General features: G+C 42.0%; 1 protein-coding gene across 2 annotated transcripts in view; it reads left to right on the forward strand.

Moving 5' to 3' along the window:
• Positions 1-22032: 22032 nt before the first annotated feature.
• DOCK10 (dedicator of cytokinesis 10) overlaps positions 22033-27199 on the forward strand; it is a 297557-nt gene continuing 292390 nt past the window's right edge. Inside the window, exon 1 of one of the 2 annotated variants that reach the window (XM_043909860.1) lies at positions 22033-22251. In XM_043909860.1, coding sequence (XP_043765795.1) covers positions 22129-22251 — 123 coding nt within the window. In that variant the 5' untranslated portion in view covers positions 22033-22128. The remainder of the gene's footprint in view (positions 22252-27199) is intronic. The other variant, XM_043909862.1, reaches the window with a different exon arrangement.

The raw sequence follows: 27199 nt of genomic DNA on the forward strand, positions 1-27199 counted from the left end.
CCTGAAGGTAGTCTGAGTTTGGATCACCAGCCCTATCCTGACACCCTCATGTTGCCAAGAAGGAAATCTATCCAGAGGAAATAGAATAAATGACTTCTAGGGCTTGGATACTATTACATAATAAAGAACCTCCAAAGCTGAGCAACAAAAAAACAATAAGCATTTGTTTTGCTCATGTGTCTCAGGGTCAGCCAGGCTGAACTAATCTAGACTGGGTTGGTCTGGGGTGGTTTGGCTTTTCTCCACTTGTCACTCATTCTCCTCCTGGCAACAGCACACCAGTGAGGCAACTTCTACTCAAGACAATGACAGAAATGGAAAAGGTCAAGGGAAACACAGGCTTCTCAGTTGGCTAAGTGGTAAAGAATCTGCCTGCCAATGCAGGAGACATGGGTTCGATCCCTGGGTGGGGAAGATCCCCTGGAAAAGGAAATAGCAACCCACTCCAGTATTCTTGTCTGGGAAATCCCATGGACAGAGGAGCCTACAGCCCATGAGGTCGCAAAAAGCTGGACATGACTGAGTGACCGAGCACACACAAAGCGGAACACATGAGCTCTCATACCATCTAGGTTCATAACTAGTAGCCTTTGACATCTGTCTCTTTCAAGTGAGTGAAGCAAGTCAGGTGGCTGATCGCATGTCAAAGGAATTGGGAAATGTGCACTGCCCCTTTAACAGTGGAATTTCCAAAGCACATCATGGATGGAGCAAGGGTAAGGTTAAATAAATAGAGCCAGTAACCCATCTACCACTGAAGGGGTACTCAATCATCCCTTGCACAGTCTCCGTCAAGCCTACCTTCACTCATTCATCTTTCATTTCCTCCCCGAGCCATCTGATTTGGAGACAGCTGGTCCTATCTCATGATATAGACAAGGAAAAGAGACAAACAGAATCAGAGCCCTGAGAAGAACCTACCTCTTAACCTAGTGTTCACTTCTCAATTTGATGACAGAGCACTATTATTTAACCTGTGTAAAGTAAAACAATCGCTTATAGATTTTGCCAATAGAATTTCATATCTGGAAAGAACTACATTAAAGCTTGAAAGGCATTATAAAGCTGGGCTACAAATCACTCATTAGAATGAGTTCTAAGTACTCAAAGCAATCTTTTCTTTAATAATTCTCAGAGTCTGATTGCCCCTTATATGGAAATGTGGCACTAGAGACCTCCATTTGGGGAAAAAGAAACTCCTACAAATTGCACGGCATCATTTACTTTACGCTGAAAAATCTCAGCAGGCTTCCCTTTACTTTCAAAATTGTAGTTTTTCTTGTTCTCTGCTTCTAACACTTGATACTTTTTAAAAAGCACTGTACTTAAAAAGCCAATAAAGCATTGAATCAGTAATGAATGAAGAAAGGAGAAACAAAGCTTAGTAAATGAATTTTAACATGCCAGTCTACTTCTGGTTCAGTTGCTCAGTCGTGTCTGACTCTTTGTAGCCCCATGGACTGCAGCACGCCAGGCCTCCCTGTCTATCACCAACTCCTGGAGTTTACCCAAACTCATGTCCATTGAGTCAGTGATGCCATCCAACCATCTCAACCTCTGTCCTCCCCTTCTCCTCCCGCCTTTGATCTTTCCCAGCATCAGGGTCTTTTCCAGTGAATCAGTTCTTCACGTCAGGTGGCCAAAGTATTGGAATTTCAGCTTCAGCATCAGACCTTTCAATGAATATTCAGGACTGATTTCCTTGCAGTCCAAGGGACTCTCAAGAGTCTTCTCCAACACCACAGTTCAAAATCATCAGTTGTACAGAACTTTTGCTATCTTTATAGTTCAACTCTCATATCCATACATGACTACTGGAAAAACCATAGCTTTGACTAGACAAATCTTTGTCGGCAAAGTAATGTCTCTGCTTTTTAATATGCTGACTAGGTTGGTCATAGCTTTTCTTCCAAGGAGTAAGCGTCTTTTAATTTCATGATTGCAGTCACCATCTGCAGTGATTTTGCAGCCCAAAAAAATAGTCACTGTTTCCACTGTTTCCCCATCTATTTGCCATGAAGTGATGGGGCCAGATGCCATGATCTTAGTTTTCTGAATGTTGAGTTTTAAGCCAGCTTTTTCACTCTCCTCTTTCATTTTCATCAAGAGGCTCTTTAGTTCCTCATCACTTTCTGCCATAAGGATGGTGTCATCTGCATATCTGAGGTTATTGATTTTTCTCCCAGAAATCTTGATTTCAGCCTGTGCTTCATCCAGCCTGGCATTTCACATGATGTACTCTGCATATAAGTTAAATTTAAATAAGCAGGGTGACAATATACAGCCTTGACACACTCCTTCCCCAATTTGGAACCAGTCTGTTGTTCTCTGTCCAGTTCTAACTGTTGCTTCTTGACCTGCATACAGATTTCTCAGAAGGCAGGCAAGGCGGTCTGGTATTCCCATCTCTTGAAGAATTTTCCACAGTTTAACATGCTAATTTGGACAATAACCCATAAATGGCCATAGGGATCCCTTAATTCCTTACAAGAGAAGTTCCATTCAAACAAACAGAAGCTCCTTTTCTCTGGAGTCTGAGTGTCCACACAGCCCCGCCTCCTCTCTTAGCATAGGGATGAGCAGTCCAGGAAAGGTCCCTGAGTTCTGTATGCTGACCTTAGGTGCTGGGTACTTTAGTCTCTAAGTCATGTCCGACTCTTTGGGACCCCATGGATTGTAACTCGCCAGGCTCCTCTGTCCGTAGGGTTTCCCAGGCGAGAATACTGGAGTGGGTTGCCATTTCCTTCTCCAGGGGATCTTCCCGACCCAGGGATTGAAGCTCGGTCTCTTGCATTGGCAGCTGGGTTCTTTACCACCAAGTCACCTGGGAAGCCCATTAGAAGCAACCCCCAAATACCCAGCTTCCACTGTTCTTCTAGGACCCAACCATTGTAGCTTTAGCTTTCTAGAGGCACCCTTGTCATGCAGGCAAAATTGACCTCCCACCCCACAAAACGAAGAGGCACAAATATAGTAAATGAGAAACCTGGAAGGTGCCAGCAGTTCACAAGCTCTCAAGCTTCCAAAAACATCCCCAGTCCAAAAGTTCATATGCGGACCACCCTCACCACCTTCACACACCTCACAGGGATCAAATCCTTTCAACGCCAAGACCTATGATCCCCCTCCAGACTTATTTTGTTTTGTTGGCGGGAGGTAGACTGCTGAGGAAGCAGAAAAGACAAATGGCAGTTTCTGTATCTCTCCTCCCTGCTTCCAAGTCTAGAGTAAACTATTTTTCTTTCCCTAAAACCTTTCCTACCTGTGATATAAATATTGGGTTGACAGCTTTGCTGGTTTGAGGCTTTACACATTAGCCAACCAGCTGGGTCAGGCCATGGTGCCTCCTCGTGGGCTTGGCTCACACCTCCGTCTCCTGTGAGTACATCACGATAACACCACCCTCCCCCAGGCATCGTGAAGTGCACGGAGGTATGAAGCTCACCTAACACCTGCACACTGAAGAATTCCCCAAGGAGTGTGTCCCCCCATGAATTTCAATATATCCAGCAGGAATGAGAAAGAGAATTTAGAGATACAGCACTTTATTATCTGCTTTCAAGGATTTGAAATCACTTAAACTACACAACCAGGGACCTTCCTGGTGGCTCAGATGGTAAAGAATCTGCCTGCAATGCAGGAGACCCTGGTTCAATCCCTGGGTCAGGCAGATCCCCTGGAGAAGGGAATGACAACCCACTCCAGTATTCTTGCCTGGAGACTTCCAAGGACAGAGGAGCTTGGTGGGCCCCAGGCCATGGCATCACAAAGAGTCAGACACAGCTGAGCAGCTAACACTTGCAAACCACACAACCAGGGAGAAAATTAGCATTTTCCTTTTGCAAACCAGGTGGGGAGGGGGCTTGAAGTTGTGAGACATGAAGACACTTTTTCAAAGTCACAAACATAGTTGGGAGCAGAGCTTTCACCACAGGGTGGAGATGGGTAGGTGGAGGAAAATCCTGGACCCTGCCAGTCCCCTTTGTCCTTGATTAAATTCTACAATCATAACTTCTGTTAAACTCGCCTTTCAGTGTCTGTAAATATAAGTAAAGAGCAAAATCAAAGCTCTCTTTCTTACAAAACATTTGATTTTGCCATTATAAGCTTGTACTTTTGCTGGTTTGTTTCTCTGAGATGGCTTCTGTACATATTTTAAAGATATTTGGAAAAGCATTACTGCTGCTTGACTATATTTTTCTACAAGAATTCTTTAGGGCAAATTGGTTGGTGCCAAGAAGTCTAGAATCTAGGAGCAGAGTTTTCCCGTGTCTTGGTTTTGGATGATTTCAGAAATTGTGTCAATGGGTATAAAACCTGCCTTCCTCATCTAACAGTGAGAGAGACAGACAGAGGAAGAGACTGAGGGTGTGAGTGTGTGATGAGCAAGGTTGAGAAAGGCTTGTCATACAGCTCACAGTCCTGTGGTTTAGATTTCCTTCTGTTCTTCAGCAGCCAGGGTGACGCAGGAAACCAATGACCAAGCTGTCCTGGGCATGGTTGCAATAAGACCTTCACCACTTGACCACTGCCTTTTCCTACTTTTTCCTACCATTAAAGATATACTTTTGTAAGAAAGGAGTAATAACATAAAATTTTGTGACTATGAGAGTCTTAGTCCTAGTTTTGGCGCTAATGGGAAACCTCCTCTAAAATCTAACCACAGTCTCTAGATCCCTTTTAGCTATTTGGCCTGCTTTGTAAACTTCTTTGTACTATGTGAAAGCAATAAACATGCTGATTAATAAGACTTAATAAGAAAGAGGCAATCATAGCAATGCCTTTGTGGGCTGAGTGTGGGTTGGTCTGCTGACTTGGTCTAACCCAAAAGAATATGGCAAAGAAGATGGCCTGTCTCTTCCATGATTATACAACATAACATAGTGACTTCCATCTTGCTTGCTGACTCTCTCGCTTTGGGGCTTTGATGAAGCAAGTTGAATTACTGGGAAGGTCCATGTAGCATGAAACTGATAACAATCAAGGAACACTGTCCAATATCCTGAAAGATATGGAATTCCACCAATAACCATGTGAGTCTGGAAGTAAATCCTTTCCACCATAACAGTGAGACTCCAGTCACTATATTTTGATAGTAGCAGCATAGGAGATTCTGACTCTGAGACACCCAGAGTTAAGTCTAGATCCTCGACTCATAGAAATAGTGAGATAATAAATGTGTGCTTTTTTAATCCAGTAAATTTGGGGAAAATTTTTACACAGCAATAAATAATGAACACACTTAGCCTTAAGCACAAAACATATATCAACTACCTCTTGAACGACAAGTACTTTATCTTTTTCTCATACTCTCGAAAGGACAAACAAAATTACTGGAATTGAGTAATGGATAGGAAAGTGGCGATACCCAGAGAAGGCAGGAATGTTTTAAAAGGCCTAAAATGTATACAGATAGCAACAATGAATTGCTGCAAAAGTTTGATGTAAACTCACTAATTGAACATCAAGATGAATCTGGGCAATGCAATGCGAATTTTAGGCCCAACTACCTAGTCGCTGAAAGTGATATCAGTGGCTCTCTTTCTATCAATATTGTAGCTAAAAAAAATTAACCTAATCCTGAAACGCCTTGAGAAAAAAAAATTTCCCTTAATTACATTCTTATCAGAGCCCAGAATTGCTATTGCTTCTTAAAGTAAAAATAAAGGCATACATCAAAACCACTTAAGGTTAATGACCTACATACATCAGGATGAAGAACCCTGAAGATGCTTGAATTCTTGCCTATGGATTCAGCAGATGGTATACCAGATCTGGCTTTGTACCAGCTCATAAGCAACAACTGTATATACATACACTATGTTGTGTTTTGTATCGTCTTGGTAGCTTGAATTTGGTTATAAGAGGAAAATAATATATGGCAGGCAAAGCAGAGAAGCAGACAGAAACTGGATCCCAGAAATAATTCTGAGCCAGTAAGTTAATCAGGCCTGGAAAGCTGCTCTACATCTGGACATTCATCTAGTTACTAAAACAAACAAAATATCCTCTTCATTATTTTTGCATATTTGAATTGCATTTTCTGTATCTTAGTATCTTAAACTGAATACACCTCAACAGACATACATGGAGGAGAGGATAAAAATTAAACATGTACTCTTTTTCTTTTTTTTTTAAGTTCCAAACCACTGTCTGCTCTGTGCAACTTGCCTTGTTAATTGCCTGTTGCAAGGTGAAAATTTGATTCTAGGTCACAGTTTTAATGGGAAACACCAAGGATAATTCTAAGATGAGAGAATCAAAGTTGCTTCTAAAATGATAGTCATAATGTTTCAGTATTGGAAAGTAAGTATAACATTAGTTTGGTGTGGATATTTTAACAATTTTTTTTTATTCTTGATATGGCTTTTCCAATACCCTCAAGCAAGCGTGTAAGCAAGATTCACTAATTGACAAAAGAATCAAATATTCCCCAGTGAGAAGAGAAAATATAGAACTTGGTCTTGACATAGCTCTATGGTAGGAGCTTATGAAAACCACAGCTATCAATTCCATTTTATAAATGACAACATGATTCTTGACTATCACTGTTTTTCAACTGGAAAAAGATTAAACATACATGTTAATCCTCCTCCAAGTGGAGATAAGAGGAAACTTATTAGTGAGGTCAATAAAACAAAAGGCTATTTTGAAAAAATAATTTAAAATATATTATCAAATGAAAAAGTAAAACCTAAGCATTTAGGTTGCTCACAAAGTTATAAACATAATATATGGGAGTAAAGAGATACATTGCAGGAGGCTGAAAAATGCCCCACCCCTCTCCTTCCCCCTCTCCCATAGATATCCACATTCTAAACCCTGGGACCTGTGGATGTTACCTTATGTGGCTAAAAAACAAAAATGTCTTTACAGATGTGATTAAGAATCTCCAAGATGAAGACCTTAGGTTGTCTGGACGGGACCCAAATGCCATCACAGGTATTCTTTTGAGAGGCAGAAGGAGCTCTCAGACAGGGAAGAGGAGAAAGTGGTGTGAATGGAGAAGAGAGAGTCTTAATGATGCTGTTGCTGGCCTTGAAGATGGAAGACGAGGACGTGAACAAAGGAAAGCAAGAAATGCAGCCCTAGAAATGGACAAGGCAAGTGAAACTAACTCTGGACGTCTGACCTTCAAAACTGAAAGAAGATAGAAGATGCCTTTAGCTAGAACTAGAAACTACATCAAGTCTGTGGTACAACAGCAACAGGAAGCTAATAGACATTTTTTTTAAGTTTACAAATAAGTTTTTCTGCAGGCATACTTTTACTACACCCAGAGACTTACAGCATGTGACTCTTTAGGATCCCATCAACTTATGGGGTATCCTAGCAAGTTCAGTTCAGTTCAGTTCAGTCACTCAGTTGTGTTCAACTCTTTGTGACCTCATGGAGTGCAGCACGCCAGGCCTCCCTGCCATCACCAACTCCCGGAGTTTACTCAAACAAAATAATTTCTCCCAAACCATCTTTGCATATATTCATCCTCGAATTTTGGTACTTAAAGAGATACTGTCTATACTGATGAACTATCAAGTTTAGACTGTTGTTAATTTTTACTTCTAAAGTCTAAATATCTAAATCACGCCATAAACTGTTCATTTCATTTTCAAAGATTCTGATAGAGCTATCATTCTTAAATGACAGAATTGTGAAAGTTAAGAATATGTTCTTCCATATCTCTATTTTTGTGGCTGAATGGCAGCTTTATTTATTTATTCCAAAGGTGATACCAAACTCTGACTTCTGACTCTCAAGGAAAAGAATATAGGATGCAGGCTGCTTCGAACTCCACAGGAGGCCAATGCAGTTCCCACCATGACACAGTCTCCTAACAATAATTCTTGACAACACCTGCCACAGTTATTACTAATAATCAACTGTGCAGTTACTTATATGTTTTTCTTTATCAGCATGGTGCCCAGGAGAGGAGGATGCATTCATATCTCATTTACTTTTTATCTTCAACGCCTAACATTGCTGACCCAGGGATCGAACCTGGGTTCTCCTGCACTGTAGGCAGATTTTTTACCATCTGAGCCACCAGGGAAGCTTCTAACATTGCCTGGCACCTAATATATATCTGTTGAATGAATGGATACAATAAATATATGATATTGTTGTTGCTTATTGAGTTCCCTAAGTTATACATTATTTCTGATATTAATAATTGAATCAATGGGTGAGAAAGTTGTGTCATATGGCATTTCCCCCACTTGAGAATATATCAATTTTAATGATACATTTAAAAAAAACTTTATATTATTTGGATATTACAAGGAGGATAAAGTCAGGAACATTGGGAACAGGTATTAAACACATCATGAACAAAACATAACATGACATAGAGAATACAGTATCAGTGTCTAGCACTGTGAATTTTAAATTAACAATGTAAATGCAAGATAGGGATTTTAATCTCAAATAATTTACAACCTCATAATAAATGAGCATTACATGGCTTTTTATTCACATATATAGTAAGAAAATGTTATTTTATCTGCTTTTAAGATAGTTAAAGTAAGCTCCCAAAGTAAAATATTTATAAATCACTGTAGTCAAATTTTGATCATGACAATATATATTAATAACTACTCAATAAATTTACATTGGATGAAAATGATACATAAAGATTCTGTAGAAGATACCAAGAAAGATGACATCATTTTTGCCACAAAGAGATGAAAATTACTCACTAGTCTATGCCATTCCCCCTTTCCTTCAAGCAAATGTTCATCTATTCAAACTCCTACTCAGACTTCAAGATGTGCCTTAAGAGGGACCTTTCCAAACTGGTTTCCTGACTGCCTAGCAGGACTACTGACTTCCTCCATGTCATCGTTCTCTTGTTCAGTTCAGTTCAGTTCAGCCGCTCAGTCGTGTCTGACTCTTTGTGACCCCGTGAACTGCAGCACACCAGGCCTCCCTGTCCATCACCAACTCCCAGAGTTTACCCAAACTCATGTCCATCGAGTGATACCATCTAACCATCTCATCCTCTGTCATTATTTCCTCAAAGGCAGAACTTTTCTATACCAACACCTAAAATGGTTACTTCAAATACTGTCTACTAAATAAATGAATGTTTGCAGCATCAATGGATGATAAAATTCATTTAGCAGAATTATAATGGGGAAAGTGAGAGATTTGGTCAAATTCCCTCCAGCCTCAATCTTTTCTCCTATTCATGCTGGCTTATAGTTTTCTGTGGTTTCTGACACTGTGTTTCTCCTGCTCAGATTCAGAAATTATATTATTATATATTAAGTTATATTATGTTATTTCTAACTTGGCTTAGCGTTCCCTGTTCCTTCTTCCTGCTCAGATTAGTGACAAAAGGCCACATGGAAAGAGGAGCCGTAAGGAATAGTCCGAAGGCAGCTCAGCAGCAGACATGTGAGTCTGTCTCAGACGTTCCAGCCTCAACAAGGCTGCTGGCTGAATGCAGCCACAAGTGATCCCAGTCAACCAGATGAGGCAGAAGAACTGATTCCAACCAACCCCAGAATCATAAATAATAAATCACTGCTGTTTCAGTCCACAGGGTTTTGGAGTAGTTTGTTATATAATAATAGATATGGGAAATACCACTTTATCACTCTGGGTGTTTCAGGGGAAAAAAAGAAATGTAATAGGGAACCTAGTTTTACACAATCATTGGAAGGGCAAAATGAGCCCCTCCTGGACTACGGAGTCTGAGGTTATAGAAAGCTCCTAACTGTCCAGATATCAGGACGATTCCATCACTGCTACTGCAGTTGTGGACACAACTGCCTCTCAAACCTCAAAGCTGGTGACTGAAAACTGGGCTCTTGAGTTGCCTCTACATACTCACGTCCCCCCAGCTTTCAGCTCAGCCACCACAGTGGCTGGAAGATGGCTCACGTCATTGCTGCCTTCGGGATCTCTCACAATGGCATCTAACCAGCACACCTCCCATCAGACTCAGAATGCTAGATTCAAGAGATTTGGAAAAATGTGGATTTCAGCTTTCCAACCTCAGAGGCTGGAAGGAGCATGGAATGATGAGAGAAGTCTAGTATCCGTGACCACAGCCCTCTGATTCTGAATTTAGTCAGAATGACACACAGAAATGACGTAGGAAGGGGACTGTGACACATCTGATTTCCCATCCTGGTTCTGATGCTAATTAACTGTTTAAACTTTGGTTGGTCAGGGAACCCTCATATCTGACTTGAAGGGTTTTTCAAGAACTCAACACAGTTTTCATAAAGTTCCTGGCACATAGTAGGTACTCAGTGATTGATAATGGTTATTTTTAAAAGAGGAGAGGACAAGTAAACAAAAAACTACAATTTACAGAAAGTATTGTTTGATAGTATAAAAAAAGATATCTAACAGATTGGGAGAAAGGAGAGAAGACGTCTTAAAGAAGGTGATGTTGAAATTTGAGATCAGTCAGTTCAGTCGCTCAGTCATGTCCGACTCTTTGCGACCCCATGGACTGCAGCACACCAGGCCTCCCTGTCCATCACCAACTCCCGGAGTTTGCCCAAACTCACGTCCGTTGAGTCGGTGATGCCATCCAATCATCTCATCCTCTGTTGTCCTCTTCTCCTCCTGTCCTCAATCTTTCCCAGCATCAGGGTCTTTTCCAATGAGTCAGCTCTTCACATCAGGTGGCCAAAGTATTGGAGTTTCAGCTTTAACATCAATCCTTCAGTGAACACCCAGGACTAATCTCCTTTAGAATGGACTGGTTGGATCTCCCTGCAGTCCAAGGGACTCTCAAGAGTCTTCTCCAACACCACAGTTCAAAAGCATCAATTCTTCAGCACTCAGCTTTCTTTATGGTCCAACTCTTACATCCATACATGACTACTGGAAAAACCATAGCCTTGACTAGATGGACCTTTGCTGACAAAGTAATGTCTCTGCTTTTTAATATGCTATCTAGGTTGGTCATAACTTTCTTTCCAAGGAGTAAGCGTCTTTTAATTTCATGGCTGCAATCACCATCTGCAGTGATTTTGGAGCCCAGAAAAATAAAGTCAGCCACTATTTCCACTGTTTCCCCATGTATTTGCCATGAAGTAACAGGAACTGATGCCATGATCTCAGTTTTCTGAATGTTGAGCTTTAGGCCAACTTTTTCACTCTCCTCTTTCACTTTCATTAAGAGGCTCTTTAGTTCATTTTCTGCCATAAGGGTGGTGTCATCTGCATATCTGAGGTTATTGACATTTCTCCCGGCAATCTTGATCCAAGCTTGTGCTTCTTTCAGACCAGGGTTTCTCATGATGTACTCTGCATATAAGTTAAATAAGCAGGGTGACAATATACAGCCCAGTATATTGTTGTTCCATGTTCCATGTCCAGTTCTAACTGTTGCTTCCTGATTTGCCAAGAAAAAATGGCAGAAAAGAGAGTTCTGTATGCTGAGGTCTCTCTCTGGCCCCATCCATAATTCTATAGGTAGGGCCATGACTCCAGTGGTTCTATGCTTATTTCTATAACACTTCATAAGAATGACAATTAATTTAATGTCAATAACCTCTGATTTTCTCCCTTTCATGTTTCCAGCTACATGGTCTAGCATTGGAACAAACATTGGACTAAAAACATATCTGGGTATCAATCCTACCTTTGCCACCAAGTAATTCTGTCAGCAGCTTATTGGAGATACAGCACTTAGCTTCTGAGTTTTCACTTCCCCTTCTGTAAACAAAATCAACAGTTAAAAAAGCAAAAACAAACAAATAAGCATGACTTAGATAATTTCTGTGACCACTTCCAACTTTGATAGCCTCAGAAATACCTTGATCCATTTATCCCCAAGCACAGTGTGGTAGTTTTTATCAGCTGACTCACCATCCATCCATCAGGCACTCTGCCCCCACTGAAAACAGGACTCCAATGAGAGAACATGTATCCAGCAATGAGATGAAAGCCTATTTAGTGGATTTCCATATTAACGACTAGATTTGGCCTTCACAGGTATACTTCATCAAACTGATCAATGTTGGTTGGATAAATGCTGGAGCCAATGAAAGAGAAAAAAAAGGTAGTAAAAATCTTCATGACATGCGTTATTGATCCTCAAGAATCATACTTAGATGCTTTCAAGTAGATTCCATCCAAGCATCTTTTTAACAGAAAATAGGGTATTTGGCAGGTGTTAGGAAGCCTCCTGTTAATGTGAGCTCGGAGCTTTGTACCCATGGTGATGCTAATAGTACCCTTTTAAAATATACAAAAAGTACTTTGACTTTATTAGGGTTTTTTAGACTAGTTGCATAATAATTCTCCTATTGCTTTGAAAACATCTATAAAAATAGCTATTTTCTTCTTTTTTGCCCCTCTAGCAAAGAAACAAGCAAGCAGAAAGGGGAGAAGACTCAGGATTAGCTCAGAACAGAAATATGTTTTCAAGTCTACACATGAGAAAATGCTAGAAGGTAAAGCTAGAAAAATCTTAATCTAGTCATATTAATAAATTCAAATGATCATGTGGGGAAGAAAAGAAGCCCACTGGCTTCCGTTTGAATAGATGTCCTCAAGACTAGCCAATCTACCATTTTTGTTTCAGTGTTTGGAATTGTAGGCACAGCGTGCATTGTTTTTCTCCCTCCGCTTTCTCCCTTTTCAAGAACTGAGCTCTAGGCAATGCTGTTATGTTTCTATCTCACTTCTTTTTAATGCATGGAGGGCAGAGGCAAAACAGAGCATGTGCACAGGAAATGGGTTAGTGTGAATGCAAGTACACACCAAAACCACATGCCTGAGAAAAGACAGTGACAATGTCAGATACATTTAAAAAAAGGAAAAGAAAATTTTCCTGAACATAAAATAGCTTCTTTACATCAACTACATCCACCAAAAACATTTTTCTCCAACTATCTTCCACCCACCTAATCGTGGTACGGAAGTAATGCTTTGAAAAACTTAAATGAGCATAGACTAAATATCAGTACGTTTCCTTTTGGGGCTACCTCTTAGGGAAAAAAACCCCACATCCTTTATCTCCTTTAAATAGTTACTTCGTATTTGTTAAGTATATATTTGGTGTAACATTCTTCTAACTCAAGGAAAAAAAATAGCAAATGGTGCCATGATTTCTGATTAGTGTTATCAACTGCTGCTGCTGCTGCTAAGTCGCTTCAGTCGTGTCCGATTCTGTGCGACCCCATAGACGGCAGCCCACCAGGCTCCTCTGTCCCTGGGATTCTCCAGGCAAGAATCCTGGAGTGGGTTGCCATTTCCTTCTCCAAGTGTTATCAACATGCAATAATAAAAACAACAAATCATATATACATACATATTTGACTCATATCCAGAATATATACATTAAACTTTAAAATAAATAAGAGAGATGGACAACCAAATTTAAAATGAGCAAAAACTGAAACAGATTTTCTTTTCTAATTCAGAATTTTTCTCTTAAGAATTTGACTATTTGAGATATTTTCCTTGTCAATTGAGATATTTACATATCAGAGATATTCACTTTTCTTATTTTTTATTATATTTACCCAATTCTATTATTTGCCCATTGGCTTTTATTATTTCTTCTGCCAAAGTAAAAATTTAAGTTTTTATGTATTTAAATACTACATTTTCTTCCTTCTATAATATCTGGGATTCCTGTCTTCATTCAGAGAATATCTTAATTAAACTATCTAATAATGAAACAAATAAACAGTAAAATACAGTTCAACTAATAAAATCCAAAACCAGTTCTTTGAAGAGACAAATATAATAGATAATCCCCCTGAAGAATTCAATTAAAGAAAAAAAAGAAAGTTAGAAATTCAAGATTCAGAATGGGAAAAGCCTTTGGAGATAAAGAAACAAATTAAATGTCAATGAAAAGAAACAAGGGGCTTCCTTCCTTCCTTCCCACCAGGAAGCCATGACCTTCCTGGTAGCTCAGTGGTAAAGAATCTGCTTGCAATACAGGAGACACAGGAGACGTGGGTTTGATCCCTGGGTCAGGAAGATCCCCTGGAAGAGGGCATAGCAACCCACTCCAGTATTCTTGCCCGGGGAAATTCCACGGACAGAGGAGCATGAGAGCTATGGTCCATGGGGTCACCAAGAGTCGGACACAGCACAGCACAAAACGAAATAAAACACGCAGGACAATGAAGTTAATCTCTTCAATAAGTTCATTCATGTTATTAATATTATCAAAAAGGAGGCAGAGAATGGCTTTAAATGAAAGACTGGAGACATGACAACCAAATCAATGTATCTTCTATGATTAAATTCTGGGTTGAACAAAGTAGCTATAAAGAAGCAGCGTTTGGGGAACAATTGGAGAAATTTGAATATGAACTGGGTGGCAAAAGTTATTAAGAGACGGATTTCAGTGTGTTAAATGATATTGCAGTTATGTGGAAGAACATTTTTACTCTCCGGAGATAAATGCTGAATTATTTAGAAATGTAAGATCATGATTTCTCTAATTGAAAATGGCTAACTAGAGCTGGGAGTTATATGGATGTTCATTGGACTCTTGAAATTTTTTTGTGCTGTGCTTACTCACTTCAGTCATGTCCAACTCTTTGTGACCCCATGGACTGTAACCCACCAGGCTCCTCTGTCCATGGGGATTCTCCAGGCAAGAATACCAGAGTGGGTTGCCAGGCCCTCCTCCAGTGAGATTTTTTAGGTTTGTTTAAAATCTTCATAATAAAATTTTTTTTAAAAGTCAGTAAGGAGAAATAAATATATGTTAATGCTATAAAGGTCCGTATAGTCAAGGCTATGGTTTTTCCAGTGCTCATGTATGGATGTGAGAGTTGGACTGTGAAGAAAGCTGAGCGCCAAAGAATTGATGCTTTTGAACTGTGGTGTTGGAGAAGACTCTTGAGAGTCCCTTGGACTGCAAGGAGATCCAACCAGTCCATCCTGAAGGAGATCAGTCCTGGGTGTTTATTGGAAGGACTGATGCTGAAGCTGAAACTCCAGTACTCTGGCCACCTCATGCAAAGAGTTGACTCATTGGAAAAGACCCTGATGCTGGGAGGGATTGGGGACAGGAGGAGAAGGGGATGACAGAGGATGAGATGGTTGGATGGCATCACCGACTCGATGGACATGAGTTTGGGTAAACTCCAGGAGTTGGTGATGGACAGGGAGGCGTGGCGTGCTGCGATTCATGGGGTCGCAAAGAGTCGGACATGACTGAGCGACTGAACTGAACTAATGCTATGTGCAATTCTAAAGCAAATGTTTTTAAAACCTGGAAAAATGGATGATAGTCTTAGAAAAGTACAAATTCTTAATAATTAAAAGAAGATGTATAAATCTTGCCTAAACACATTGCTACAGAAAAGATTTGAAAGTGATTATAGATCGCCTACTTAAAAAAATGTACCAGGACCAGATGGCTCCACAGCTGGATTCTATTCAATCTTTGGAGACCAAATGATCCCAGTGTTTTTTAAATTATCATCAGCCATGGAAAGGGACAGAAGTTGCTCCAATCCACTCTAGGAAGCTAAAGTCTTCCTGGCAAAATGTAATGAAGTCACTTCCAGAAAGGAAAAGGTGACCCATCTCAATCATGCAGATAGCTGCATAATTCTCAAAGACATAATAGAAAACAGACTCATTTTTCTGTTGCTCTCTTAAAAAAAAGAAGTATTTACGTTATAATTTGGTAAGTGTGCATGCTCAATCTCTTCAGTCGTGACTGACTCTTTGTGACCCCATGGACTGTAGCCCCCCAGGCTCCTCTGTCCTTGGGATTCTCCAGGTGTTTGCCTTACCCTCCTCCAGGGGATCTTCCGGAACCAGGGATCAAACTCAAGTCTCCTGCACTGCAGGCAGATTCTTTATCCACTGAGACACCTAAGAAGCCCATAATTTGTTATATAAGGTGTATTTCTGTGAGAATAGTGAGTAACCAACATATTGGAGAAGTGAAGGAGGACCCTGAAATGCCTAGAAGAATAAAACAATACAAGGGTTTAATTATGCATGGAAGCAATTGAAAAGTTCCCATTCTATATTTACTAACCATTTCCTTCTTCCTCATATCAAGGCAAAATCTGCCTCTGAGTAATTTTTACAGATGGAGAAATAAAGGTCCTGGGACATTAATTCCCTAAGGCCAGACTACAAATTAAATCCAAAGCAGGATAGAAAACCCAGTGACTGGTTTCTGTCCAAACTGTTCTTTTCTTTCAAGCATGTGCCTCTCTTTGAGATATGCCCCCAAGGATTCTGGTGGACTTATCATGCTCTGCATGTGGCATGTGGGCAGAATATACAGCCTGGCAGAGAGTTTCACATTCAAATCATATTAGGGTAAGTGCGATTTTCTTCCAAGGAGTGATCTGTCTTCTAAACACCATAACAAATCCATATCAAATTTAATTCCTTTGCCCATAAACAACACAGAGGCACTCTGCTTTGTCAAATGGCTCTGGCAAGGACTAATAGATGCCCATAAATATCACACCTCTCAAACCATATTTTCCCTGTTGCTTTTTAATACTCCCTTGGCAAAGTGAAGAAAAATGTACCTTATGAAATAGGATTCAGCCAAAAAGCCACTGGATAGAAATCCAACTGTTTACTTTTTCTCTTTATATTAGAGAACAAAGAAATGTTTATGGCAAAGTCTTTTTCTTATATTCTTGTTTGCAATTCTGATATACCCACTCCAGGATTCTTGCCTGGAGAACTCCATGGACAGGGAAGGCTGGCAGGCTACAGTCCATGGGGTTGCAAAGAGTCGGACACAACTGAGTGACTAATACACACACACACACACACACACACATATACACACCCCAATTATAGTCACTACAGTGTCAGGGTAAGTCACCTACTTCTGTGAAACTCTTTTCCTATGATTAAAAATAGGATAAATGTACTTTTCCCTTAATAGGGAAACAGGAAGGAAGACTTGATAATATCCCAGAATCATTTTAACTTAGATATTTGTATATGCCTTCTCTATTAATTAACAAAATGTTCCTCTTTCTAATTTCAATGTTATTAAATTATCTCTCAATTTTATCTTATGGATGATGGGGACAATAATGTACGCTTCATCTGACTTTTAGAATGAATGACTTTTAGCATGGCTAAACTTCACCTAGTTTAGGATAAATCATTTTAAAAACAAACAAAATAGTGATTATATTTTGTAAATTGTGTAATACTAGGCAAACAAATAGTTAAGCCTTGAGACAGGCTGATGGTCAGGATGACACCTAGGATGCAATGGGCTTGGTATCACTTAGGAAAGGTGCCTTAACCTCATAGAAATTAGTACAAGGGGTATTCATCCTAGCTTCTACAGTCTCTTAGTATCAAAACCTGGACTCACACCCAGGTCTTCAGACACCTGGACCAAGACTGATGAAATTTTCACACTATTATATCTCTAGATATAGTAAAGATGGTACCATTTTCTCATTTATATTTATTACTGATAAAGTGTCTAAAAGCTTTCCTTACTCATAAGACTAGTGTAATCAGCCCTGGACAAAGTCAAGGAGAAGGATGGTAGGAGGGGACTACTGACAATTTCATTTTCCTAGTTGTAAAGAGCTTCAAAGTGTATGAGGTCAGGTAATCAGTGCTTTTGTGTGTGTGTGTGTGTGTGTGTGTGTGTGTGTGTGTGTGTGTGTGTGTGTGTGTGTGTGTGTGTGTGTGTGTGTGTGTGTGTGTGTGTGTGTGTGTGTGTGTGCGCGCGCGCGCTCAGTCGTGTCTGCCTCTTTGCAACCCCATGGACTGTAGCCTGCCAGGCTCCTCTGTCCATGGAATTCTCCAGGCAAGAATACCAGAACGGGTTTCCATTTTCCAATCCAGCAGATGTTCCTGACCCAGAGATTGAACCCACATCTTTGTCTCCTGCATTCGTGGGTGGATTCATTTACCACTGTGCCACCTAGGAAGCCAATCAGTGGTTACTGCACCTGAAAAAAAACCATTGATGCTTTTGAATAAGAAGGGAGAGTATCTGAGCTTTAAAGAAGGAAAGCAGGGAGGGAGGGAGAGGAGGAAGGAAGGAAAAAGCACCAGAAACTCCCATGAGACATTTTTTTTTTCAATCTTAGAGCCATAAGAAAATAAAAGATGTTAATATGGGTCCTATTGGATAGACACCATTTCCAGAATATTACCATGCACACGCCTAACTAGTGTTTTATAAATCAGTTTCTCTATTTGAAATTAAGTTGTTTGAATGTAAAGACCATTTACTTTGCTCTCTGCCCCATGGCTTAGATTGAGATCCTGTCCAGAGTGGATAATTCATAAATGGCTATCAAAATCTTTCTGATTAAATGGCTTGGTCCAAGCCAACTCAAATAAAAAAGGAGAGTTAGAACTTGATAAAATTTGATTGCAGACTATGTGTTCTACATACTAGAAAATACAGAACAGTAAAAGCTTGAATTTAAGGTAATTGAACAAAATTGCCACTTCATGACATTTTTTAACTTTTAAAAATTTTATTGAATCTGTAGTTAATACCCTTTTGTCATTTCAATATTATTTTGTAAAATATTATTTTATTTACTTGTTTGTGAATAGCTTATTATATATGTGATACAAAATCCAACAAACACATAGAGCGTATGGTAATACATATCAATGTGTATATTAATAATATATATCGGCACGCCTGTCCTCCAGCTGTCAAGTTCCCCTTCCCAGAAACAATAACTGTAATCTGTTTCTTGTGCAACCACCAACACGATGAATTTTAGAACATTTTCATCATCCCCCAAAGAAACTGTGTACCCATTAGCTGTCACTCCCCATTTTCTCCCAACTCCTCCAGTCCTAGGCAGCCACTAATCTACTTTCTGTATCTAGATTTGCTAATCCTGGGCATTTCGTTTAAAAAAGGTATCATAATTGTGTGATCTTTAGTGACTACCTTATTTCATTTAGCATAGTGTTTTCAAGGTTCATCCACGTTGTAGCATATACTAACATTTCATTTTTTTATTGCCAAGGAATATTCCATTGTATGAATATACCACATTTTATCCATTCAGTTGGAGGATATTTACATTTTTTTCACTTCTTAGCTATTATGAATAAGACTGCTGTGAACATTCTTGTAAAACTTTTTATCTAAATGTACGTCTTCATCTCTCTAGGAGCAGAATTGCTGGGTCCTGTGATAACTCTATGTATACCATTTTGGTGAACTGTCAAATTGTTCCAAAGCAGCTGTGCCATTTTATATCTCAACCACCAAAGCACAAGTGTTCCAATTTCCCCACATCTCCCCAACACTTACTATTTTCCATTTTTTCATTATGGTCCTCCTAGAGGGGGTGGCATCTCATTAGGTATCTCGTTGTAACTTTGATTTGCATTTCTCTGATGACTAATGACATTGAGCACTGGCTATTTACATATCCTCATTGGAGAAATGTATGATCAAATCCTTTGTGGATTCTTCCACTAGGCTATTTTTATTTGCACATGTAAAACCTCCTCCATTATCAACATCCCCTACCAAGGGAGTACATTTGTTACAATTGATGAACCTACATCAACACAGCATAATCATCCCAAGCCCACATTTACATATATTAGGATCTTCATGGCACCTTCATAGATTTGCCTTTACGAAGCATCTTAGCCATGTCTCTCCAGGGAGTTGGGAGATGAGTGACAAGCAGAGTGTCAGAGAATCCCAAAGTAGCAAATCTGAAATTATGGTTCTGCAGCAAAGAATGTCTGTGTCTATGCAGACACTCAGCTCTCTGTCCTTGACATCCAGAAGACGGTCTCGCTAAAACGTACATGACTGTCAAGGACCAAGGAGAGTCCCAATATGTATCATTACTGAAACGCCCTGATGATAAAAGTCACTTACATTTACCCTCCTTTTTGGTGTGACCCATGGAATAAACATCATACAGGGTATGGGTAGGACAAATTGGCATTTGTTCATCAAATCCTCTCACACCAGTGCTCTGGGTAACTATTACTATTCGTAGTAATCAGAGAAGGGTGAGTGACTTTCTGTTACTTGATACAGTTGAAGAATGCATTGTATGGGTTATTCAGGGTTTTAGAGAAGGTCAGTACCTCACCTGCCATACTGAGGACACATCGTGAGGAATTCTCATTTACATCAGCCTTCCCTTCCCATACACCTTTCTGTCTGTCTCTGCTTTAGGCAGGCTGAGCTCTCTGAGAGTGCCAGCCCGTCTAAGCCCCTGGGAAAGTCATCCACAAACCAATATTAGTATGCAACTCCGGTGTGCCATGCAGTGTTCTGAAACCAGGGACAAAGACGAGATGCTTTCTCTTGGGAAACTCAAGTTCATTCCAAAGTGCTCAATGAATTATCTCTCTGAAGAAAATATGCATTTGAAAGTATCATCACAGGGCACACCTGTTAGTGGAGGGTGTGGTTGGAGGGAGTTATTTCCACAGAGATCTTCATATGTCACCACAAGGCAACCACCTACTTTGCTTACACTTAGAGGTAACATATTGGTCCCATATTGGCTACCCATGTGAAAGCATATAACGCCAGACACAGTAGTTTATTACACAGGGTATCGGAGAGTCAACTGATGCTTCATATGGCACTTCTCAAGTCTTCCAGAGTCTCTGCCTATCATGATTTCTAGAATGTACCAAAACAATGCCCCATCAGTATCTCTGGCTAATCGAATCCCAGATTTCAGAGAGCTCACCCACCTCCATTTATCAGCCACTTAAGAATTCTTTACACCCAAATGCAACCTTGTGTTAAACCATGTATTGGCGTGGGGAAAACCTCAGGGTCACAGATTTATAAAAAACTGTTGAGGAAACCTAGAATATTTGGAGTGTCGGTACTTCAGCAGTTGTCCGATTCTTTTGCAACCCCAAGGACGGTAGCCTGCCATGTTCCTCTGTCCATGGGATTTTTCAGGCAAGAATACTGGAGTGAGCTGTCATGCCCTTCTCCAGGGTAGGGCACTGCAGGCATATTTTTAACCGCTGAGCCACCGGGGAAGCCCAGAATACTTGGAGCGGCTGTCCCCAATCTCTTCAGACTGGTATCCTAGGGGCTGCGGGGCTCGTCTCCATCCCAGCCCCACATATAGTTGGAGAACCACTCAGGATAAGAATTCTTGGAAGACTTTAATCAGATAGCTGGGAACAACGTGCAGGCCAGATGAATGTGGGGCAAGAGTGGGAGCAGAGAAACAACACAGATAAGTTCCACCCCATACCTGACCCACACTACCTGGTAAAACCACAGTCCGTTCTAGACAACTCACCCCATGTGATTCCAACCCCCTTCCCAGCCTCTTACATCACATTACTCCGACTTACTGGTTTCTAGCTTGTATCATCCGAAACTCCCTTGTTCACAGATTCGTATTCTTTATTGATTTGGTTATTTGCTGCCTCCCACCCCCAACTCAAAAGCCTTATCACCCCCACCGCCTTAAGATGGGGCTTGTAAGCTCCTCTCTTGGTCCCGTTTCCAGAACAAGGTGAACCGGCACATAGTAGGTGGTTCCTGAATATTGGCTGAGGCATGAATGAACTGGGGCGCTTATTCCAGGGTCCTGAGTGAGGCGTTTTAGGCAAAGGAGACTTGGAAAGCCTGACGGGGGAGATGCTGCGGAAATCCCAGCCATCAGACCCTTTTTAAGCCTCTGACCTGTCTCCACGGCTGGAAGGGCGAACGGGCTTGGCCCGCGCCCCCTCGCTAGCCCGGGGAAAGTCGGCCAAACCGGCGAACGCGGCCAGAGCGCCAGCCCTGCCAGGAGCCTCCACATGGGGACGAGGGCGGCGGGCAGGCCCCGCCCGGAGCCCCGGGGCGGCGGGCACAGCCCCGGGTGGCCAGCCGAGCCCTGGGGCGGCGCGGGCAGGAGCCGCCCCACGCGCGTCCCGCGGCCCCCGCTCCAGAGGCGCCGCCGCCGGGCCGGGGCCGCTCGCCGAGTTGGCCGCGCGCGCCCGGAGGAGCGCAGAGTTTGGAAAGTCGTCGCGAAGCATCGGCGGAGAGCAGGGGGTGGGGGAGTGGGGGTGCTAGAGAGAAAAACCCGCCTCTTGCGAGTAGAGCGAGGAAGAGGGGGGGAAAGGCGCCGAGTTCCGCTTCCTGAACGGCGGTGGGTAGAGGAGGTCGGCGCGGGCCAGGCCGGCGGGACGCACACTCCGGGCCCGCGACGGGCGATGGCCGGCGAGCGGACCCGCAGGTTCACCCGGAGCCTTCTGCGACCCGGGCAGGCGGCCGAGCTCCGGCACAGCGCCGCGTCCGCCGCCGCCGTGGCCGTCAGCAGCCGGCAGCAGCAGCGGGTGAGTGCCGCGCGCCCCCCGCGCCTCCCCCGCGCGCCCCGGGCGGCCGGGGACCTCGCTCCGGCAGCCGGGTCTCCGCGAGCCCCTGGGCGCCCCAGCCCCGGCCGCCCCCCGCTTCCCCTCCCCCGCAAGCCCTCCCCCAGCCTCCTCGCCCTGCGCCCCGCCGCACCACCTCCGCTAGGCAGCGATGCCGACGCCTGGGGATCGAGGGGGCGCGTTTGGGGACCGGGGACATTCCCAGGAGAGACCGCGCGGACCGCAGAAGCGCAGCGTGGGAGAGGATGTGCCTGGGTTGGAGGCGTGGGGGCGGTGAGAAGGTGACGGGAACGCATCGCGAGTCACACCGGTGCTAGGTTGTGGGGTCCCAGAAGCTCGAGCGGTGGGCGAGTCTACGGAGTGGAACCCCTCGGTCCACAGGTCTGCGCGCCCCCTTCACCCCTGGCGACTGGTGCGTCGGAGGGGAGGAGGCGTTCCGAGGTCCTCGCCCGGGCTAAAACCTGGGAGTCTCACCTGAACGCTATCGCAGAAACAAATGCACTTCTCACCCACCTCCCTCCACGGGGCAAAACCCCACAAACCGCTTGATGGGACTTCAGAAAGGGCTGAGGGAACCAGACTGGAGGAGACGTGGGTCATTAAGTATCCAGTGGTTTCTGGTATTTTTCTAAGATGTTCGTGGGGTTCTCCCGCCAAGATCGCTTTACTGGTTACTTCCTTATTGAAACGCCTTCTAAGAGAGCGGGGTGATTGCCGCGGGAAATCCCTGGGGCAGCCTCCAGCCGTGCTCATCTGATTCCCAAATCACATCCATAGCTTCCCAGAGGCTCAGAAGTTCCAGTAGGTGACACCCTCCAGGGTGGAAGTCTCAGGAGGAGAAAAAAAAAAAAAATCTACTCTGGTGGGAAAGGGAGACGAGTGGCAACAGCCTTAAAGCAAGACTTGGGTTCAGCAGCCACACTCTTGGCCTCCCTCTCTGGACCGGAATCCCACTTTGTGGCTTCCATTTTCCTTTTTGCCAGGAAATATCATTAGGAATTAAACGGCTTCTTTTAAGACTGTCAAAGAAAGTGTTACTCTTGCCAGTCACCCATGAGGAGGGAGCCAAGGGCTACCCAGAGCCAGTTCCCACAGCCAGGACTTTTCTTTAGAGCCATAGGTCTGGAAGTTAAACAGAACGGAAGCTAATTGCCTGGCAGAGGACTAGGCATCGGATGCCCAAGAGGGTGGCGGTGATTGGAGTGTGAAATGAGTAGGTGGCCATACCTTCTCTCTCTCTCTCCCTTACCACTCACTGGCTGCAGTCTGCAGTTACCCAGAGGGAATTCAAGGCTTAGCAGAAAAAGCGGCTGCCCTGATTTTGATATCAACATGGACATTTTCAAGGCAGGAAGGATAAACCATCAAAAAGAACATTTTTTTTTCCTGAAAAGAAGTTTCAATTGGAGTAAAAATAGAGATAGTAATATCTTCCAGCATGCCTAGAGAATAATTTTTACTTTGAAATGGTTATTCAGAGTGGTGGCTTTGTCATTCTCTGCCATGTGCCTTAAGATAACTTTATTTTGCTATTAATTCATTTTTACCAAATCTCAGTAGTGATCTGGTAGAGAAATGCAGCAAACTAAGTAGCATTCAATTGGAATAAACAGCCTAAATGCCGTTTTTGATTTGGATTTTGTTTTCAACTGGGTTCTCCTGGAGTTTTTGTAGCACTTGACTTTCTCTAAAGAATATGTATCCTAGATACTTTTGTATGCAGACGCACACATTATTTTCTCCAAATTTATGTCAGATTTGAAATCCTAGGGAGTCTTGTCAAAATGAATAAGCTCAATGTCTTAAAAAGAGTTGGGGCAAGGGGTGATTCGCTGGCAGAGGCCTCCCTGCCTCCCTCAGCTCACTTCAGCACCGTGGCCAACACTCCTGAACAAGCTTTTGCCAAGACATTTCAAGGGATCTTACGCATCTAGTCAGGCAGCTTGGGCAGCGATTTTGGCAGCAGGAAGCCATGTGCTTGGCATCCATCCTATCAGTTCACTCTTTTTTTTTCTTTTTTCAAGTGTCACGTTAATTTTTTCATCACTATACTTTAAATCTCCATTGTACAAAGTGACCAGGAAGTGTGCCCCCGTAATCGACCCACCTCTGAGGCTGTACCTTTCATACCAGTGTCTTCTTGGGCTCTTTTGATACTAAACACGTTTCTCATTCCAGTGAATTGAGATGGGTTGGTTTTCAGGAACTTCGTAAAAATAAAACAAGGATATTGTACCATCTTTATTTAGTAATTTAATATTTGTTTCTTTCCCAGCAAATAACTACCTCAATGAAGTTAAAAGTTCCAAACATAACTTATTAATAGTCTTCAAATTTGGCTCAGATTGCCCAAGATGAAAATACTCTGCTAAATATAGATACCTTACAACAGCTTTAACAGTTAATTGTCTATAACACACACCAAGGTTTTTCCTAGACTAATTTTAAGGTGATCCATTAGTATTCCTTATACAGGTGAAAAAATGATCTTCAGTTTTCTTGTTTTTTTATTTTTAATATTAATGTTGGAAGGGACATTCAATTTGCAAGTCACCACCATCAACTTAAAAAAAAATATAGTCTAGTCATCATCAGCAGGTGGAGGTAAACAAGCTGAATTGCGTAACTCCAGGAGGTAGGGTCTTCAGTTTATATTCATATATATATATGCATGGGACTTCCCTCGTGGCTTCCACAGTAAAGAAACCTCCTGCAATGCGGGAGACCTAGGTTCAATCCCTGGGTTGGGAAGATCCCCTGGAGGAGGGTTTGGCAACTCACTCCAGTATTCTTGCCTGGAGAATCCCCATGGACAGAAGAGTGTGGCAGGCTCCAGTCCATGGGGTTGCAGAGTCGGACACAAGTAAACTGAGCACACATACGTATGCATAGAAGAGTTCAGTGTTCCAACAGAAAAAAGAATTTGTCAAAAATAATTAACTCTTAAAAGGAGACAGGAAGATGATGCATTCTCTGAGTTGGCACCCAAACTCGATGGGATTCTGTGAGGCAGAACATCCCTTTTGAACCTAAGACCTTGTAACTGGACAATCCAGTGAAGATGAAGGCTAGCTTACATTGATCCACTTCCTTAAGACTCTTTGTGTTCCTTCAAGTCCTCAAATCCTAGTTGTCAGGGGAGAAAATGAATAGACTCGGGGAGGAAGATTACGGGCAGCCCACTCCAATACCACAAGTAGAATTGTGTGTATTGGAGCAAGCTGTCATCTATTGAAAAAATATTTGAGAGACACTAGAAGGTCTTGCTGAAAAAAACCTGTCTCACTGCTAGATTCATAGAGTACCCTTTATGAAATCACTCTTTTGGGGGCCAGAATCATCCAGAGTGTTATGGAGAGATTGCTGTAGACTTTGATAAGGATAATAAGAGGTTATTATAAGAAGAGATGAGGTTGTCGGACAAGGTTTTGGACTCTGTGTCCTATAAGCATAATAGAACAGGAAATCTTCAAACTGTGTTTGAATTATGGAAGGATGCTGAATGAGGGCACTTACTAAGGGGCCTGCTTTTAGGCCAGTTGCTGAGGGAAATAGAGGTGGGTTCCAAGGCAAGCTTGATTTCAGTTTTAACCCAAGACACTGCAGAAGCTCATGTGCAAGCGGACTCCTGGTGAGGACCCACCTTATTCTTCGTTCCTCTTCAAACAATAATGCAATTATCTGCACTCTCAAGTTCATTGCAGCATTTTTCACAACAGCCAGGATATTCCATTGCAATGGATTTGTAATATTCCATTGTGTATGTGGATACCCACAAACACACACACATTATTTAACCTTGTAAAAGAGAGAAATAGGAGGAAGTCCTGCCATTCGTGTGATTATATTAAGTGGAATAAGTCAGACACAGACAAATACTGTATGAACTCATTTCTGTGTGGAATCTAAAATGGTAAAACTCACAGATGCAGAGAGAGTAGAATGGTGATTGCTGGAGTGGGGAGAGGAGTGGATGAAGAAATGAGAAGCTGGTCATCCAAGGGTACGGACTGGTCAGTTCTGCATGATAAATGAGTTCTGGAGCTCCAGTGTACAACATGGTGATAGTAGTTGAAAATACTGTTTTGTACACTTGTCATGTACTCAGAGAGATCTTACCTCTTCCCAGCGCACACACACGTACAAGATGGTGACTGTGTAGAGGTGATGGATAAGTCATTTCATTTCATTGTGGTGATCATTTCACAATCTGTACATACATCACACTGTCAAATTGTGCTCCTTAAGTATATACAGTTTTTATTTGTCAAAGACATCTCAGTGACGTTGTCTGAAAGAAAAAAGGAGTAAGAACAATGAAGAACAGTTAGGAACGAAATATACATTTTGAAAAAGTATATATTTCCTCCTTAGTTATCCTGAGATTATTTTTCATAGAAAACAAGTGAATCACAACTCATGCAGAAGCCAGTCTCAGGATCAAGTGAAGCTGAAGTATTTTCCTGAACCCCCCATTTATGGTAGTCCAACAAAGCAAGCTTCTCTAGTGCGGAATCTCAGTTCAAAAATGATTAGGAATATTTCTCCCACGTCAGGACTAGAATCTCTTATTGTTTTGGTTGAATATACCTACTATGTTGGCCTCAAAGTTGTAATGCCATTAATTAGAGATTCTTTTTTGATAAGAAGTTCTTCCTTTAAAATGTATAAGGGGATTTGTACTTTCACATGAATTAGTTCATTTAGATAGCTTTCTACTGTTCATTAAGGGCTTCCCTGGTAGCTCAGATGGTAAAGAATCAGTCTGCAATGCAGGAGACCAAGGTTCGATCCCTGGGTCGGGAAGATCCGCTGGAGAAGGTAATGGCAACCCACTCTAGTATTCTTGTCTGGAGAATTCCACAGACAGAAGAGCCTGGCTGGCTACAGTGCAAACTGTCGGACACAACTG

This window comes from Cervus elaphus, chromosome 8 (genome assembly GCF_910594005.1).
Source record: "Cervus elaphus chromosome 8, mCerEla1.1, whole genome shotgun sequence".
NCBI classification, from domain to species: Eukaryota; Metazoa; Chordata; class Mammalia; order Artiodactyla; family Cervidae; genus Cervus; species Cervus elaphus.